Here is a 19,645-nt window from a genome sequence, read left to right on the forward strand (position 1 = left end):
GCCTCAGCCTCCCAAGTAGCTGGGATTACAGGTGCCCACCACCACACCCGGCTAATTTTTATATTTTTAGTAGAGATGGGGTTTCACCATGTTGGCCAGGCTGGTCTCAAACTCCTGACCTCAGGTGATCTGCCCACCTCAGCCTCCCAAAGTGCTGGGATTATAGGCGTGAGCCACCTGGCCTGGTCAAAAATTGTATACTTACAAAAGAGTTGCAAAAATAATAGAGTTGCCATCTATTCTTTGCCCAGTTTCCCCACAATGTTAGCATCTTACATCACCATAACACAATTACCAAAACTAAGAAAGTAACACTGGCACAATGCTAATCCAACTACAGACTTTATTCAAGACTCACCAGTTTTCCTACCAATGTATCTTTTCTGTTTCAGAATCCAATTCAGGGACCCACACAGTACTGGCTTGTCATGTCTTGCATCTCTTACAATTCTGGTTGACTTTTAATTTGTCTGGTTGAATTTTAATTTTAATTAAAAGAATTTTAATTCTTTTTATCAAAGAATCAGAAATGCTCCCAAGTTCACAGCAGACAATAAGAGATAACAGAATTTGGAAAGAGGAGAGAGGGGAAATTAATTACCAACCAAAATTCTCAAACCAAATTCCTTTACCTATTTTAAACAATGGGAATGGCACAGATGTTTCTTAGGTCAAATTCAAACTGGGCTCCATTATCCACCCACACAGGGGTCAATTTGATAAAGAAATAACCATGAAAGTCTGTCCTCTTAGACATTTGCTGTTTCCTTAGAAACATCAAATATAAAATTGGCCCAAGGCTGACAGGCTTTTCTGTATCTAAAAATACACTTCAAGAAAGCTCACACATTCAATGGTTACCTGGAATACACTATTCCAAAGCTCCCTCAATTCCAATATTTTCATCTGCAGGATTCCTCAAAAGACTTGTCCAAGGGTGTAAAGCTGATAACAGTTCTCATTACAAGGCTCTTCTGTGGCATTAATTGCTGCTGGTACATACAAAATGAGAACTCAGGATTGTTGTGCCATTCACATTCAGAAAACACAGTGCCTGGCTTGGAAATTAACCAAGTATATCTGCTTCTAAACAAAAAGCAGCATACCCAAAAGTAAAATCTTAAGACTGTTTTCAACATCAGCAATTACTCTTGATAAGGAATACTTTTACCTTTGCCTAACTTGTTAAAGACAGTGGTCTCAAATCAGAGATTAGGTACACCTTGGTTTTTAAGATAATGATTTTTACATAAATCAAAAAAAAGTTATGATTCTGCTGGGCATAGTGGTACATGCCTGCAATCCCAACATTTTGGGAGGCCAGATCACTTGAGGTCAGGGAGTTTGAGACCAGCCTGGCCAACATGGTGAAACCCTGTCTCTACTAAAAATTCAAAAATTAGCCGGGCATGGTGGCGGGTGCCTGTAATCCCAGCTACTCAAGGGGCTGAGGGGCAGGAGAATCGCTTGAACCCAGGAGGTGGAGGTTGCAGTTAGTGGAGTTCACACCACTGCACTCCATCCTGGCCAACACAGTGAGCCCCCATCTCAAAAAAAAAAAAAGTTGTGATTCTAACTAGGATGTTGGTATTGCTTCTTTGTTAAATTGTAAGCAGCTTGTTCATTAAGACCAGATCCTACATAAATTCTGTAGCATTAAAACATTTAGAGAATTCTTCATCCTCACAGTACTCAATGACATTGGATCTAGTGCCACATATATAATCTCTCTCCACTATGCATGGACAAATTGGTTATTGAACATTATTTTGTTCTCTTTAATCCTAAGACAAAAATATTCTTTTAGAATTATGATTCCATCTAATTAAACTTAAGGGCTTCTGCACAGCAAAATAAACTATCAACACAGTAAACACACAACCTACAGAATGGGAGAAAATGTATGCAAATTATTCATCTGACAAAGTCTAATATCCAGCATCTATAAGGAACTTAGACAAATTTACAAGAACAAAATACCAACAACTCCATTAAAAAGTGGACAACGAATATGAACAGATGCTTTTCAAAAGAAGCCATAGGTGTGGCCACAAACATGAAAAAATGCTCAATATCACGGATCACTCGAGAAATGCAAATGAAAACTACAATGAGATACCATCTCACATGGCTATTTAAAAAGTAAAAAAATAACATGCTGGTGAGGTTGCAGACAAAAGAGAATACTTATACACCATTGGTGGGAGTGTAAATTAGTTCAACCACTGTGAAACGCAGTTTGGAGATTATTCAGAAAGCTGAAAACAGAACTACCATTTAACCCAGCAATCCTATTACTGGATATATACCCAGAGGAACCTAAGTCCTACTACCTTAAAGGCACATACATTCGAATGTTCACTGCAGCACTATTCACAATAGCAGTGACACAGAATCAAACTAAATGCCCATCAATGACAGACTGGATTAAAAAAATGTACATATACACCATGGAATACTGTGCAGCCATAAAAAAAGAACAAGATCATGTCTCCTGTGGGAACGTGGATGGAGGTGGAGGCCGTTATCCTTAGCAAACTAACATAGGAACGGAAAACAAAATACCACATGTTCTCACTTACAAGAGGGAGCTAAATGATGAGAACTCATGGACGCAAGGAAACAACAGACACTGGGGCCTACTTGAGGGTGGAAGGTGAAAGGAGGGAGAAGAGCAGGAAAAAACAACTATTGAGGCCGGGTGCAGTGGCTCATAGCTATAATCCCAGCACTCTGGGAGGCCAAGGTGGGCAGATCACCTGAGGTCACAAGTTTGAGACCAGCCTGGCCAACATGGTGAAATCCCATCTCTACTAAAAATACAAAAAGTAGCTGGGCGTGGTAGCACTTGCCTGTAATCCCAGCTACTTGGGAGGCTGAGTCAAGAGAACTGCTCAAACCCGGGAGGTGGCTCTTGCAGTGAGCCAAGATTGCACCACTGCACTCCAGCCTGGGCAACAGAGAAAGACTCCATCTCAATAATAATCATAATAACTATTGAGTTCTAGGCTTAGTATCTAGGTGATGAAACTGTGCAACAAATCCCTATGACATGAGTTTACCTACATAACAAACCTGTACACATACCTCTGAACCTAAAATATAAATTAAAACAAAACAACCAAAATACAAGGTAAAAAAGAAATTAGGATCTCAGCATAATATTATCAACAATGATCCTGTACCAACCTAGCACACAGCACTCAGTTCCTTTTTCTGTAAAGGTAATATTCTATTTAAAATTTACCTTGGCAAAGCCAAGAAAAATTTATATGAAGTAATTTTCCTTTAAGGCAAACCAACCTGAAGAAATGTGGTAACTTGACGAAGCTTGAGTTATCACTTTAATGAAGTTTTTGCTAGCTAAAACGCCCACCTGAAAGGAATGAGTCATTCAAAACTGAGTAACTGTAAACATTCCTAACTAGCTTTGAAGACCTCATTTCAAATATTGAAGAAAACTGCCTTATGGCTTTGAAATTCACTATTTCAAATGGCATGCTGATAATCGCATAGAAAGATTACATATGTCTGATAGTGATGACATAAGTATTGCTCATTCCTTTGATCAGTACACTATTTCAAGATTTTTCTGGGGGGAAAAACAGTTTAACCTTAAACATTTTCGAAAATTTAGATATATAAAATTAAAAATTCACCACCAGTTTCCTCTAAATAGTGAGCTTTTGTAAGCATTTAATATTTAGCTTAAAACACTTAAAAGAGTATGATGCTATTTATACAAAATGTCCAGTACAGGGAAAGCTATACAAATATAAAGTAAATTGCTTAGGGGTGGGGGGAAGAAGAGATGGAAGATGATAGCTAAAGAGTATGATATTCCTTCTGGAGGTGATGAAATTATTCCAAAATTGACTGTGATGATAGCTGCACGGCTCTATGAATACATTAAAAATCATTGAATTGTACACTTTAGATGGCTGAATTATGCACTAAAACCTTTGAAACATTTGAAAGGAGATACGATTGTGCACTTCAGGAAAAGGAGACCTAGTTAGGTGGACACATACATAACCGTAGATGTGTATGTAAACATTGAATCCCATTAATTACTTTTCATTTCTAGAAGATGAAGGAAGTTATTGTTCTCATAGTTAAGGTCCTAGAAAATCAGTGCCTAGTAGAAAAAGGCTACTTCATAATTCTCTATCATTATGATAACCTGAGTTCATTGGCTTCAATAATGAAAAACGTAATAAACCTACCACAGGCTTCACATCAAACACTGATGCTATTTTCAGTGTCAAGAACAAGAAGAAGGTTTGGTGAGACATCTACATACATAACACAGTCCCTCCCCAAAATTCAAGGAATTGGCCAGAATTTGGAGTATTCATGTAGTACATTCCCCTGGGGGTGCTGAGGCCACAGTGGACCTCAGATGGGACCTCATTCCTGCTTTCTAGGCATTTTCCCAGACCCACCCTCTTTCTTAAGTCACATCAGCTCCACTCCAGTAACCTTGGGACATGCAATTCCTGTCCTGAATGATAACATGTCGCCCCTCACTGCCCTCCCTCCTTCTGCATCAAACTCCCAGTCCTAGTCAATGGCCAGCTTCTCAGTAAGGCAAGTGCAGAGTAACTGCTATGATCCAGAAGGTTTCAAGCCCAAAAAGGCTTGGGGTGGAGGAAAGCAGGGAAGAGAACTCTGTTCCAGAGAGGACAGGCCTGCCAAGGGGTACAACATCCAGAGAAGTTAGACAGCCCTGATTCAACAGACTAGCCTGGGCTCATCTATCCCATGTGGTCCCTTTGTCTTAAAAAGCTCAATTTAGGGGCAAACAAACTGGGATAAACCCTCCATGTCCCTGCCTCTAAGAAAACTATTAACCTCTTCTCCAGAAAAATTATATTAAAAACAAATCCTTTATCCTTTTACAAAAATGTTCCTTTGACTAGCTTTCATAAATTTTAGCAAGCATTCATGGCCAAGAGAAAAGGCCTTATTTTTAAAAATCAATATTATCATAAAACCTGAGTTCAGTAACATTAAAGTGCTAAAATAACGTGGCTCAACGTTTTGTAACATCCTTAAACTATAATGCTAAGAAGGTTTATAATCAAATTTTTTTTTTTTGAGATGGAGTTTTGCTCCATCACCCAGGCTAGAGTGCACTGGTGTGATCTTGGCTCACTGCAACCTCCACCTCCTGGATTCAAGTGATTCTTGTGCCTCGACCTCCCAAAATAGCTGGGACTACAGGCATGCACCACCATGGCTGGCAATTTTTGTATTTTTAGTAGAGATGGGGTTTTGTCGTGTTGGCCAGGCTGGTCTGAAACTCCTGGCCTCAAGTGAGCCGCCCACCTTGGCCTCCCAAAGTGCTGGGATTACAGGTGTGAGCCACCGCGCCTAGCCTATAATCAATTTTTTAATGAACCACGAGTCACTGATAACCATTAGTAATTCCTGTTTAAACACACAGGCAAGGTGAACCATGTTGGGGAACCAGCCCTGACACAACCTAGGAAGTAAAAAGAGTTGGTGGATCCAAAGCCATTAAGAGACAAAAGCAAGAGTGCATAAAGGTGGGCTCCAAGGGGGCCGATGCAATAAGAGGAGGCGAAGGCTCCGAGCACTGGACACGCACACTATTTATTGAGTGTTTAACAAAGAAGGATGTGCTGAGGGATGTAGGGGGTGAAAAGGAAGCAAAGCATCAGGCAGATGAGTCTATAGCTGTGGCGGTTTGGCATTTCCTTGGGAAGTATAGAGCGTGCTTTACTTTAGACACACTGAGTCAGAGGGAAAAGCTGCAGCTAGAGCAAGCAAGTCTGGCCACATTCTGTTGCTACAAAGAGGTCTTCTTTGCTTTGAGCAATTCTGGTGCTACAAAGAGGTCTTCCCTGCTTTGAGCATGGAACATGGTCTTCCATTAACTCCCGTCCTGTGCCAGATAAGCAAGCCATGTGTCAGCTCCCCTCTCAACAGAACCAAATACTCAAAGGCCATTTTAAATAACATCAAGGACCACATTTTAATTTCTTAGACCCTATCCAGGGCATTCAAATGAGCCATGAACTCAGAAACTATATGAATTTTAATATATTTCAACTAATTCAATTATATACTTATATAAAGCTTTAAATAGAAAGTTGGTACCTGCCTACTTTATTCCTAACCAACCCACTGTACATCCCCAACTTATTCTGCCTCTCCCAAAACAGTACAAATGAAACTGCACAGCAGGTAGCCACCCGGAATCCCACTGACTAATAATACAATCAGTCTGGGTCTGCTTTCATTCTTGATTACAGAACACATAGTGAACCTCCATTACCAGTGTTCTTAAAAATCTTTACCTTCCGGCCTGGCTCATGCCTGTAATCCTGGCACTTTGGGAGGCCAAGGCGGGTGGATCACCTGAAGTCAGGAGTTTGAGACCAGCCTGACCAACATGCCGAAACCTCATCTCTTCCAAAAATACAAAAATTAGCCAGGCATGGTGGCAGGTGCCTGTAATCCCAACTACTAGGGAGGCTGAGGCAGGAGAATCACTGGAACCGGGGAGGTGGAGGTTGCAGTGAGCCAAGATCACACCACTGCACTCCAGCCTGGGGGACAGAGCAAGACTCCGCCTCAAAAACAAACAAACAAACTTTACCTTCCATGAAAACGAGAGCATTTAGACAAAAACAAAGGTCTCTATTTTATTCCCCCAGCCTTAAGCATGCACAAATGGATAACAAAATTAAAGGAAGTAGTAGGAATTAGGCAAAAATACTACTTGAAAACACACTAAAGTTTAAAAAGAAAAGTAGCTCTTCAATTCCCATATCCTTACACAGTATATATCTTTTAGAAAATCGTCTTTTTGAAAGCAATTCAATAGAAACACATATGAGAAGGTGTGAAGAAATGGAAGTACATGAGCAGTTCAGGATTCCAAATGGTTTAGATACATTCACAGAGTTGTGCAACCATCACTCCAAAATGAAACCCCATGCACACCCACAGTCATTCCCCCTTTCCCCTCAACCTCTTCCCTCTTCCCCAGCCCCAGGAACCACTAATCTACCTTATGACTCTATAAATTTGCCTTTTCTGCATACTTCATATAAATGGAATCATATACTATGAGGCCTTTTGTGACTCGCTCCTTCCACTTAGCATAATGCTTTCAAGCTTCATCCATGTTGTAGAGTGTGTCAATATTTCATTTCCTTTCAATGGCCCAATAATATTCCATTGTAAGGATATACTCCATTTTATTTATTCATTCATCAGCTGATGGATATTTGGATTATTTCTACTTTGGGGCTATTCCCAATAATGCTGCTGTGAATATATGGGTACAGGTTTTTGTGTGGACATAGGTTTTCATTTCTCTTGGGTAGATAAACCTAGAAGTAGAATGGCTACGTCATATGGTAACTTTACATTGAAAAATTTGAAGAGTTACCAACTGTTTTCCAAAGCGGCTTCATCATTTGTCATCTCCATCAGCAATGCATGAAGATACCAAGTTCTCTACATCATTACCAATACTTGTTATCTGTCTTTTTTATTGGAGCCACTGTAGTTTGTGAAGTGGTAACTCACTGTGGCTGATGCTCTGTATCTTGAATGAAGCCCACACATTCTGAAATGTGGACTCAGCTATTCTTCTAAGTTACACTTTCAAGTATAAAATATGCCCAACTGTCATTCTTAAAACCCCAAATAAAGCTGCATAATCTAACACTCATTTGATAAGAGAAGATTCCACCTCCATATAATATGCACCCTTATTCTACCCCAATAATGTCCAACAGCCTGACCTTTCTAAATAAAGATGTCAGGCTGTTGTCCGTACAAATGTTAGCGCAGTAGTGTCATACTTAAACAAATAACAACGAAGTTTTTGCGTTTCAAAAAAGAACCCTGGATTGAAACTCAAGGTTGTCAATAACCTACGTGTAACCTGATCAATCACTGAATTTCTCTACACCCAAGCATGGTGTTCTGAGCAGCTCACAGAACTACATCCTCTGAAGTCACTCTCAGAAACAAAGTTAAGCCTGAATGTTTAATGAAATTTGAAAATGTACGAACACCCGTGCTAAAGAACTAGCTTTGCACAGCAGAAAAAATTTACCCTTAGTAGTCAGATAGGCTGGGTTCAATTTCCAGCTCTGCCACCTGGTAGCTGTATGACTATAGGTACATTATTTAGCATCTTTATATTCCAGTCTCCTGGCTTCAAGAGGTTGTGAAGCTTCACTAAGCTGCTATAGCCAGGGTGTGTGACATAGCGGCCAGTAAAAGCAGACATTTAAATGCTAGCTTCTGTCCATCTTTCTGCTGACTCTGGGCAAAGTTTCCCAGTAAATGAAGATCTCTTAACAATTGTGGACTATTGAAAACTGAATGTGAGTCTTTGGGACTTGTGGGACTCCCTTATAAAGCAAGTCCCTCACAGTGCCTTCTGCAAATTGCTAAAGAGGGCTATCAACCGGCTTAAAACAAGGCTAGAGGGGGGTTTCCGGGAAGGAAGCCCAGGGATGAGAAGAGCAGAGATCTCATTTTTGTCGGTGACATTAGAGTGAAAACTTCCTCAGGGCTCACGGCAGGTTGGGCGCGGAACCGATGCGCAGGAGGGGACAGGGAGGGTTGCATTCGCATGACCCCATTGGAAGCGCAGGGCTGGACCGCGGGCTGATGAGGTGGGGAGGGGACAGGGAGGGCGCTGGGGGAGCTGGATGGGGGCCGGCCAGGTGCGTGGCCAAGCCCCTTCCCAGCCGCGACTCCACCGCCTTCCGCGCGTCCCGGCCGCCTTCTCCTACCTGATGTGGTTGTCGCGGAATTTGTTGAGATGCGGTTGGTTGAGGTAAATGGTGCGGGCGGGTGCCTCCGGCTGGTCTCCAACAGACGTGGCCCGGGACATCTCATCCTCTGCCTTCTTATAGCCCAAAGAAGAATGAACGGGTCCTGCAGAGACAGGGCGCAGGCAGAGAACACGACACAAAGAAGTCAACCGCCAGGCGGGAGGCAGCGAGCGGGGGCCGCGGGCGGGCAGGCATCTGCGGGGAAGGATGCTCGGGCGAGGCGGGCGCCGCCTATGTACCTTGGCTCCCTCTGGAGACGCCGCCGCCGCAGCAGCCCCGGCCAGCCCCGCCCCCGGCCCCGCCCCGGCCCCGCCCCCGGCCCCGGCCCCGCCCCGCGCGGCCCCTGGCGCTGGCGGAGCAAGCCCCACCCAGGACAGCCGGCCCCCGCTCCGGCGCTCCCTCCCGGCCCCGCCTGTGCCCGGCCAGACGCCCAAGCTGCATGCGGGGCTGGGAAGGGCGGACGGCTGGGGCGCGCCGCTCCTGGCTGCCAGCGGGACAGTGGGGCCGGGGGCGCCAAGGCCAGCGGCCCCTACCCAGCCATCTGACCGAGAGTCCCTCTAGTCTTGTGGACTGAGCTCCGGAACTGGGTTTTCTGGGCTCCTTTGATCTTCCTTAGAAGCAGAGACAGCAGCAATGGGGATGCGCCCTGCAAGCAGCCACCGCAGAAGGAGATGGCGAAATCACACCTCTGCGCGCTAAAAATGGGCTTCCCAGACCCCAGGGTGGAGGGCGTGCTCCCACCATTGATTGCAAGGGATCCGCTGCTCTTCTCCCGACATGAGCCTGGAGACCTGAGTGCAGTAGCTGCCCCAACCCATTTTATTGTTTAAATTACTGTTTCTGTGATTACGTCGCAAGCCAGCCTAGCTCCTTAAGATTTGATTTCAGTACTATGGGTCAAGGCTTTATGGGTGGGCCTAAATCCCGGCCCCCCCAGTAACCTTCACTTGAGACGTTCCAGCCTAGACCTAGAGAAGGATCCAGTTATTACTGAAACTGGTACACACGTGTAGATTTTAACCTCGTCTCCAACTCCAAGGCAGCGTCCCTCATTAGAAGGAGCTGCCCAGCTTGAGAAGTGACCAGAAGAGAGGCGTCTGAGGCAAAGGATCACAGAAAAATTAATACCCTACAGATGAAGCCTTGTCTTGTTTTTCTTGAATATACATTCGCTCTCCAATACCTACCATACTTTCCAACTATCAAAGAAACGGACGTTGCACATCTTTAAAAAACTGACTTCTTGCACAAGTAAACCTTCACTTCCCTGTTACAAAGAATACTTTTCACTGTCATATAGAAACACTTTGAAAGAGAAAGTTTTGGCTACATCATCTTTTCAAAGTGACTGGAAGGACAATGATCCTTATCCTAAGAAAGCGACAAGAAAGATGTAAACTTGTTTACTGAAAGCTGACATATTATTCTGAATGTTAAGAGTTAAGTGTGAAGTGGGCTAAGGCTTCTCCCTTCACCCAGATGGGGACACCTGGTGGGTACAGGCTCCAGGCTCGAGCTGGGTCCCTGGTCACAGGCCGGGCACACTCCAGTTTTCCTCTTGCTTTTTGTATGTACCCACAGTGCCCTGGCTATTCCTCACCGCAGACACAATCCCTCACCTCCTTCCCTGCAGCCTCCCACTCTCCGGGGTCTTTCTTGCTCCATGGGACACTGCTTGGTCCTATACTCATCAACAAGCGGCAGCAGAGAGCAGGAATCCCTTCTTCCAGACTGTCTGGCCCACCAGCTGGGGCTTCCAGACTTCAATCAGGGCAGGCCAGGTGTTGGAGCATTTGCTGATGTAAGACAGATGGAGAATATTTTTGAAGCTAGCCTATATGGAAGTACTGCTTTTCTCTCTGCCCACTTACCCTTCCTTGTCTTCCTCCACAGGATCAGATATCATCATTACCTGATTTTCTTTATGGATGCTCTGACTCCCTGCACCCAGGAGCCCAAGCTCCAGGAAAGCAGGGACAGGCTGGGTTCACTGAACAGTGCGTGGTCAAAGTGGTTCATTGCTCACCTAGCAGTTCTCAGTTCCCCTACATTAGTATTACGAATGCAGCTCTCACAATGTATTAGTTCCTGGGCCCTGCCCTCCCAGAGCCTGTGGTCACTGTTTTGTTTTTAAAGCTCACTAAGCGATACTGATGAGCACCCAGTCAGGATCACTTGTTAGATGCCACAGAGAACACAAAAACAGAAGATCAGGTTCCTGCTCTTGAAAATGTTCCCTCAGGTTCCTGCCCTCGAAAATGTTCCCCGTTTAAAGCATGAAGACTTAACCATAGTTACTTATCAGGGTGTGACTAAGAGTGAGCCCAAAGGTGCTATAGAAGCTCGGAGGTCAGCAGCCTCTTTGCGCTAGGCAGGGCAGGGTTGGAATAGATTCTGAGGACAGACAGAAGAGCCTGGCAGTGTGAGTGAGGTATGAATTAGGAAAGGGAAGGACATTGTGGGCAAGGGAAAGAAGAGCTTAAGCAAAGGCCCAAGCAGACAAAATTGTATCAGGGCCAACTAGGAAAACAAATCAACCCTAAGGGTCCAAACTGGGAAAAAGTAAAAAAGAAGTTCGCAAAAAAAATAGCCTGTGGCCAGACTGTGGATGACCAACGCCAAGCAAAGAAGCTTGAACTTCATCCTGAAGGTCACAGGAGGCCACAGGTTTCTGATCAGGAGAGAAGAGCATCTGGCAGTGAGTAGAGCATCTGGCAGTGATGGCCAAGGGGGAACAGCAGGAGAGGAGAATTTTTAGATAAGGGGACCAGGTAGGAAATTGATTCTATAATCTAGAAGCAAGATGATAAAAGCATGAATTAAATGGAAGACGGGATAAATGGACAGACATAAGAAACATCTCAAAAGAAAACTCTGAGCTGGGCATGGTGGCTCGTGCCTATAATCCCAATACTTTGGGAGGCCAAGGTGGGAGGATAGCTTGAGCCCAGAAGTTCAAGTCCACCCTGGGCAACATCGCAAGACCTCATATCTACAAAAAACAATAACAAAAAAGAAAACTCTGCAAGACTTCTGGAGAGGCGACGGTTAAATGTGTGCACCAGAAAAGGAAGAAATGTGAGATCACTGATGTTTGAAGAAGAATGGGACAAAAAAAAAAAATCACTGATAGAATTAAGAACAGAAATGATAATTTTTCCAAATAAGAATTTAGATGTTGGATAACAAATACTGGAGTGAAGAAAATTATTGACACGAGTTAAATAGTGATCACAGAATGAAGTGAAATAATATCTCCCACTTTTCCTATCTAGCATGCCTCAGGCCAACACAGCTTTCTATACCACAGCAGGAAAGACCTGGGACTTTTTTCTAGGTAGAAATAGTTATACCACCCTGCTCCTGCTCCTAAGATTCAGATAAATTATTTCTACCTCAGTGGCCTCATCTCAACCTAACCCTATAAAGAAAAACATTAATATTTTCAAAAAAATTGTGGAAAACATATTGCGTAAGGAAACATTATACCATCTAGAGCAAAGCACATGATGACTGAGGTTTCAAATTCAGACTCATGAGATAATTCTGAGTTAATGCATTTTGCAAATACCACCATACAAAATGAGTATATGCTTACACCTCCCCCACATAAACAGGCGCCGTGTCAGCAGAGTGGGAGTTCAATAAACATCTATTAGTTGAGAAAACCAAAGGAAAGGGAAAGAACTAAGAGAACAAGAGTAAGCAAAGAGACAAGCATTAAATTTGCCCCCACTCTGCAAAGTGAAAATGCAGACAAGGCAATGGAAAGTCAAGGGCATGAGGGCAGGGACTTCATCTTGTTCACAGCTCTATCCCTGGATGGAGTGCCCTGGATCATGCCTAGCACACAGTACACAGTCTGAAAGAATATGTCAAATGAATACATAAGAGGCTAATGTAGTAGATGCCTTTTAAAGGTACCTACCCAGCCACTGAACCAATGACTTCTCCCTTTCCTCATACAAGCCAAGGAGCCCACCAGCTGGGTCATACTGTGCAATCCTATCTACTTGTTATAGCTCTTTAAACCAGGGATGGTTACTTGGTCCAAATTGGGCCACCAAGTGTCTCTCCCCTGGGAACTTTGACATGGAAACTAGTAGGGACCATTTCTGCATATGGCTGACCTATTAACGTACACACACCAGGACTCTAGATGACTGTCTTCTAGTCTTCTATCTTCTGAATGGACCAGAAGACAGAGAAAGGATTTCTTTTGAGATAAAGATGAGGCAGCTGCATGAAGAGCCGTGGAAACAGCTCCAGCAGTGTTTTGGGTCCTAGGTTCAGTGCTTGCTGAGATCCCAGCTGCACTGGGGCTTTGGGTTCCATGAGCCACCTCTGGATCATTCTATAAACTTCTCATAACCAGATATCTTAACTAGTATGGTAAAACAGTATGCAGAGAACCTGTTTTTCCCTATAACATAGAAAAGCAAGAAGGATTAAAGAGGAGGACAAATTCCTTTTCACCTGTAGATCACCACCAGGTGCCCAGGATTTTAGATAATCTGGCACACATGCTGTTAGATGCCACAACCCAGACCCAGGAGGGTGAATCTGACAAAGGAAAGTCCTCACGGCAACATCTGGGCCAGTAGGTTTTGATGAATCCCTGAAGTAGCTGGGAGGTGAAAGACTGAGATAAGCACCCCTGTCCTCCTCTTGCCTTCAGAGTTCCTGCCCGGGGCTGGAGAAAGAACAGAATATTAGGAAATCGAGAGAGATGGTAGAGAAGGCCCAGCAGGGGCCAGCAATAAGAGGACAGGTGAAGAACAGGGAAGGAGCAGAGGAGAGCAGACCAGTTACAGCAGACACCCCAGTGACCCACAGAAGCATGAGGGGGTGGAAGGATAGGGACACGCACTCAGCTGCTCCAGTGCCTCCAGAAGCTCACCTTCAGCCAGCTCTGGCTCTCCGGCTGATCTCTCCTCCATGAACTTTGTTTGCTTCATTGTACAAGGTGTATTTTTTCATATTTTCAACCCTCTAACCACATGATCAGTCATGTTTTTCATTTTACTGAATGACTCGAATTCCTCATCATTTCACTCACTTGGAATGAATTATGTGTGGCAATAAGACTGTGGAAGTCACTGGCAACAATGGCAGGGACAGTGACAGACCTCACATTGTCAGGGGAGCAGGTAAAAGTGAGGATAACACCTAATTTCTACCCATTACATAAACAGATTCCATGGAGATGGTTTTAGGGAAGAAAATTAAAAATCCCAACAGGTTTTTGAAAGTTGGTCCTATATATTAAACATTATCATAATATGTATGTATCTATTAGTTTATTTTTGATAACTTTTATGTAACATACATAAATAAAAGCATGAACTAAATAGGTCAAGGAGTTAAGAACTTCAAATAAGCAATTAAACACGAAAGAAGAGTAACATAAGGCAAATCATTACTGTTTCATTGTCTTAAGTAACACAGAAACAAAATCCTTCACTCCAAACTCTTTTTGCATTTTGTTTTAAGAATTTTGATTTAAGTTTTCACCCTAACTTAAATCGAAATGTTTAAAACTCCAAAAGATGCTTGAGACACATGTAGTCCATTTCCCTGGCAAAGAAGTTTCATTATCTCAAAAAAAAAGTTCTTAGGAAAGAAAGACCTGCATCTTTTTTCTGACACCAGAGTCACACAGAGGCCATCCTCATCTTCCTTCCTGTGCCAGTCACACACAGGCCACCCTCATCTTCCTTCTGATGCCAGTCACACACAGGCCACCCTCAGCTTCCTTCCTATGCCAGTCACATACAGGCCACTGTCATCTTCCAATGCCAGTCACACAGGCAATCCCATGTCAGTCAGTCTGTAACTGTGCTCCTATGCACAGAAAGAAAGGTCAAGGTGGAGTCAGACCCAGCTTGGACACCGTTGTGCAACAATAATGCGCCTGGTCTTTGTCTTCCGTTCCTGTGAGGGAGTCTCTAAATCCCTGGAATTTCCCAGTGATAGGAGCATCTTTGTTATTCATGGTGGGACCCACTCTACACACCTGAGTTCATGCTAAGATGATGACTCGTCGCGGGTTGCTAGACAGTTTAGGAATGGGGTCCAGCCATCCCAGAAAAGCCAATCATGTGGTTAGAGGGTTGGGGCTTTGAGCCATGTGATTCAGCCTGACCTTTCAACCTCTAGGGAGGGAAAGGGGGATGGAGATTGAATTCATGTGACCAATGATCCAATTAATAATGCCTATATAATGAAACTCCAATAAAACGCTTGTGGACACTGAAGCTCAGGGGAGCCTCCCAGGTTGATAAATCACATCAATGTGCCAGGAAGTGACACATCCTGAGGACACAGAAGCTTCATGCTCAGGACCCTCCCAGACCTCAACCTCTGTGTCTCCAATTGGCTGGTCCTGAATTGTATCCTTTGTAATAAAACTGCAACCATAAGTGTAGCATTATCCTGAGTTCTCTGAGGGGTAGTGGGAGCCCTTGAATATGTAGCCAGTTGGTCAGATGTGCAGGTGGCCTGGGAACCCCAGAGCCTGCAGCTGGTAGTTGAAGCATGGACAATCTTCTAGAGGACTGTGCCCTTAACCTGTAAAGTCTGACCTCGCTCCAGGTAGTTGTTAGAATTGCATTGCAGACATTTCTCTGTGAACTCTAGAATGATAGAGGCAAAAGGAGAACCTTATTATCAGTCACAAAATCATATTAGCTCAAACGAAAGATATGATTAGAAGCCAGATCTGCAGAAACTTGAATCCAATTCTCCTTTAATAGAACAGGCTGCTTCTTGTGAGCTTAGGTAAGCAGGCTAGCAACTGAGCCTTGGTTTCTTCATCTGCAAAATCGAAATCGATCACATAAATCAAGGGTTGGCAAATTTTTCAGTAAAGTATCAGTTGGTGAATATTTTAGGCTTTGTGGGCCACATATGGTCTCTGTCTCATAGTATCCTTCTTCTCTCTCTTCCCCCTCCTCTTTTCTTCTTCTTTTTCACGTCTTTAAAAATGTAAAAACTATCGTCAATGGGCATTTGGGTTGGTTCCAGGTCTTTGCTATTGTAAACAGTGCTGCAATGAACTTCGTGTGCACGTGTCCTTATAGTAGAACGATTTGTAATCCTTTGGATATATACCCAGTAATGGGATTGCTGGGTCAAATGGAATTTCTATTTCTAGGTCCTTGAGGAATCGCCACACTGTCTTCCACAATGGTTGAACTAATTTACACTCCCACCAACAGTGTAAAAGTGTTCCTATTTCTCCACATCCTCTCCAGCAAACTGACAGAAGAGCAGAAGATCAAACACCGCATGTTCTCACTCATATGCGGGTGTTGAACAATGAGAACACATGGACACAGGGAGGGGAGCACTACACACTGGGGTCAGTTGGGGGAAATAGGGGGGGGAGGGGGGGGGGTGGGGAGCTGGGGAGAGATAGCAAGGGGAGAGATGCCAGATGTAGGTGATGGGGAGGAAGGCAGCAAATCACACTGCCACGTGTGTACCTATGCAACGATCTTGCATGTTCTTCACATGTACCCCAAAACCTAAAATGCAATAAAATAAATAAATGGGAAAAAAAATGTAAAAACTAGTCTTACTTTACAGGCCATGGTTTGCTAAGCCCTTATATAAATGAAGTTCTTTTGCAGTTCACAACCTGATTATATCCCAATTCCCACCTCAAGGAAATAATCACTTAAATTTCTATTAGCTGAAATTTTCTGGGAAACATAGGTATTCAAACTGTTATTACCTAAGTTAAGAAGTTGGTGATGTCTTTTACCTAATGTTTAGGTACTTGAAAAGTATGTAAAAGTAGTTTTCTCTTTGCCCCCAGAAAAATCTGTAGAAAAACAGTGCAGTCATTACAAAGCCTTTGTAACAGGAGGCATGTGTGCACGCATATACACACACATTTCCCTCCTCAAAAGAGTTTCAAGTTCAACTATGGCCTCTACCCCGTATTTACAAAGATGTTTTATAATCCTTCAGAACACAGGCACATCAGAGGTGGTTCAGCCATTGGGGAAGCACTTGGGCTGATTCTTTCTCCTAATCAAACAGACACAATGAAAATGCTGTGCAAATGCAAAATGTGATTATTCTAGTCTTGGCAGACACATTTTGAAGGCCTTTTCAAGACCCTCCTTTGCACAAATCACATCTCTCCAAATATAGCATCTGTGATCCACTTCTACCCAAGAATTCAAAAGAAATAAACACAAAGGGAAAGCGACACTGATGGTTCAGGGTTTTTATTACTGTAAATACTTGTTGGTTTCCTTCTTTTTTCAGATTAAAGAAGATGCAAAGAGAAGTAACAAGCCATGAAGTCTTTATGACTTAAAATATTGTTGGGTGTGGAATGCATTGAGTTATTGAGCACCTAGATAGAAGGCATGTTGCAAAGTAGTGGGTAGGGAGAGCGACATAAACTTCCATTTTTGCAGCAACAGAGACCAAGAAATGTGGAAATTCAAAGCACAAAGATGGCTGCCAGTCTCAATGGGGGCCAAAGAAACAGGGCGATTCATTCGGAAAGCCATTTGAAGTAGGCTTATAAGAATGATTATGATTTGGCTGTACAGAAAAAGAGCAGAGCTTTGCAGGTGTCATCGCATGTGAGCAGGGACACATGCAGGTGATGCTTTATTTACAACCTAGTTGGCTCCAGCACAATGGGTGAAAGTTGAGCCATCGTAATTTGAAGTAAGTATGGCAATATAAGCAGAGCTTCTGTTCCTCGAAATCCGTTTCATGCCTTAGATATATTAAATTTACCTTGTAAATTAAATGAAGACAAATGTGCTTTTAAGGAAATGCGTTTCATATCTAAAACCAAAATCAACAAAAAAAAGAAAAGCTGTTTCAAATATTCAATTCAGAGTAATTCTTCTTATGGGCTGGATTGGCTGAGGTTTAAAAATACAAGTCCAGTGACTTCTCTGAAGCTACTTCATCTGTGGCTATAATAGACATTCTCCATTCACCTGACATCTGTGGCAGCAGGCTAATTGCCCACAACCACTTGGGTTGTGCCAGGAAGGCCTGGTTGTATTAGGTCATACTAGAAAGGTGTGGGGATCTGACGTGCACATTCATCAGCTTATGACTATCTCCTACTAATTTCCAGTGATGATATTTTGGGCTTTATTGACATGGTTTCCACTTCCAAAGCATCTGACGTCTCAAGTTTAAAGTTCTGGTGAGGCTGGGTGCAGTGGCTGATGCCTGTAATCCCTGCACTATGGGAGGCTGAGGCGGCCAGATCACGAGGTCGGGAGATTGAGACCATCTTGGCTAACACGGTGAAACCCTGTCTCTACTAACAATACAAAAAATTAGCTGGGCATGGTGGCGGGCGCTGGTAGTCCCAGCTACTTGGGAGGCTGAGGCAGGAGAATCGCTTGAACTCGGGAGGTGTAGAGGTTGCAGTGAGTCAAGATGGTGCCTCTGCACTCCGGCCTGGGTGACAGAGCAAGACTGTCTCAAAAATAAATAAATAAATAAATAAAGTTCTGGTTGAGTAACTTTGCTTCTCTACTCATATCTCCTAGGACCCCAACACTGGACCAAGTTTGGGACAGCAGCTTTAAAATCTCACTGCTGATTCAAAATGCATGAAGACCATCTTTGAACAGCTAATCTAGGAGAGAGGCAGTTTCCTTTGAAAATGTGGTTTGTCTGTCCGAAGCATTTTTATTTTGTTTTGTTCTGTTCGTTTGAGATGGAGTCACTCTGTTGCCCGAGATGGAGTCACTCTGTTGCCCAGGCTGCAGGGCAATGGCGTAATCGGAGCTCACTGCATCCTCCACCTCCCAGGTTCAAGTGATCCTCCCACCTCAGCCTCCCAAGTAGCTGGGATTACAGGTGCCCGCCACCATGCTTGGCTAATTTTTGTGAAGACGGGGTTTCACCATATTGGCCAGGCTGGTCTTGAACTCCTGACCTCAAGTGATCTGCCCACCTCAGCCTCCCAAAGTGCTGGGATTACAGGCATGAGCCACCACATCCAGCCTTGTCCTAAGCATTTTGAAGACCCACATGGTGGGCCAAAGGCACATGGACTCACTGCAATTGGCCCCATAGCCAGCCCACCTCCCCAGTGACATCAGAGACCCCTCTCCTGCTGCTCCTGAATTCCATCCATGGTGATCTTCTTTCCTCAAGATATCAGCTCTGTTCCCTCTGCAGAGACCTGGTACCTGCTTTTCCTTCACCTAGAATGCCATTCCCTTGTCTTTGTTAACTTCTTCCCAACACTCAGGCAGCAGCTTAAATGTCAATTCCCCACAGAAGCACTTTGTGACCACACCCTAAACTCTAGTGTTCCCCTTCTCACTTATTCCCTAACACCACACATTATTTCTTGCATGGCACATATCACTCCATAAAACGTATGTGTGTTCATTTTCTGTATTCCAGCATTCAATAGGAGCTCCAGGAGGGCAGGGCCCATGTTCACCTTCATCACCTCTGCATCCCCAGGAAGTGGGATACAGAAGGCATTCAGTAAACATGTTTGACAAGCGAATCAAATGAACACAAAATTTCACATTCTGTCTTAAGTGGACAGAGAAAAATGCAATTCCTTAAATTTAGTCTGCAACTAATCTGACCCACCTCCTAAGGCATCATCCAATACAGACAGCTGGGGGAAAATGGAAACATCCACCTTCGTCTGTAGCTCAGTCCAGTGTGAAAAGTTTAGATAAGTGGTATTCAGCCTCTCTTGAATAAGGATGCTTGAGCTCCCACATGACTTCACCCACCTCTGGCTTCTCTCTTTAAAAAGGTGCTGGGCCAACCGAGGGTTGAGATGGGGGAAT

At 43.7% G+C, this 19,645-nt stretch overlaps 1 protein-coding gene across 1 annotated transcript in view; it reads right to left on the reverse strand.

Moving 5' to 3' along the window:
* Positions 1–19,645, reverse strand: part of ATP8A2 (ATPase phospholipid transporting 8A2) — a 654,052-nt gene that overhangs the window by 559,207 nt on the left and 75,200 nt on the right. Inside the window, exon 2 of the mRNA XM_017537537.2 lies at positions 8,790–8,934. Coding sequence (XP_017393026.1) covers positions 8,790–8,934 — 145 coding nt within the window. The remainder of the gene's footprint in view (positions 1–8,789; positions 8,935–19,645) is intronic.

The sequence above is a fragment of the Cebus imitator genome, unplaced genomic scaffold, assembly GCF_001604975.1.
Source record: "Cebus imitator isolate Cc_AM_T3 unplaced genomic scaffold, Cebus_imitator-1.0 Scaffold103, whole genome shotgun sequence".
Lineage (NCBI taxonomy): Eukaryota > Metazoa > Chordata > Mammalia > Primates > Cebidae > Cebus > Cebus imitator.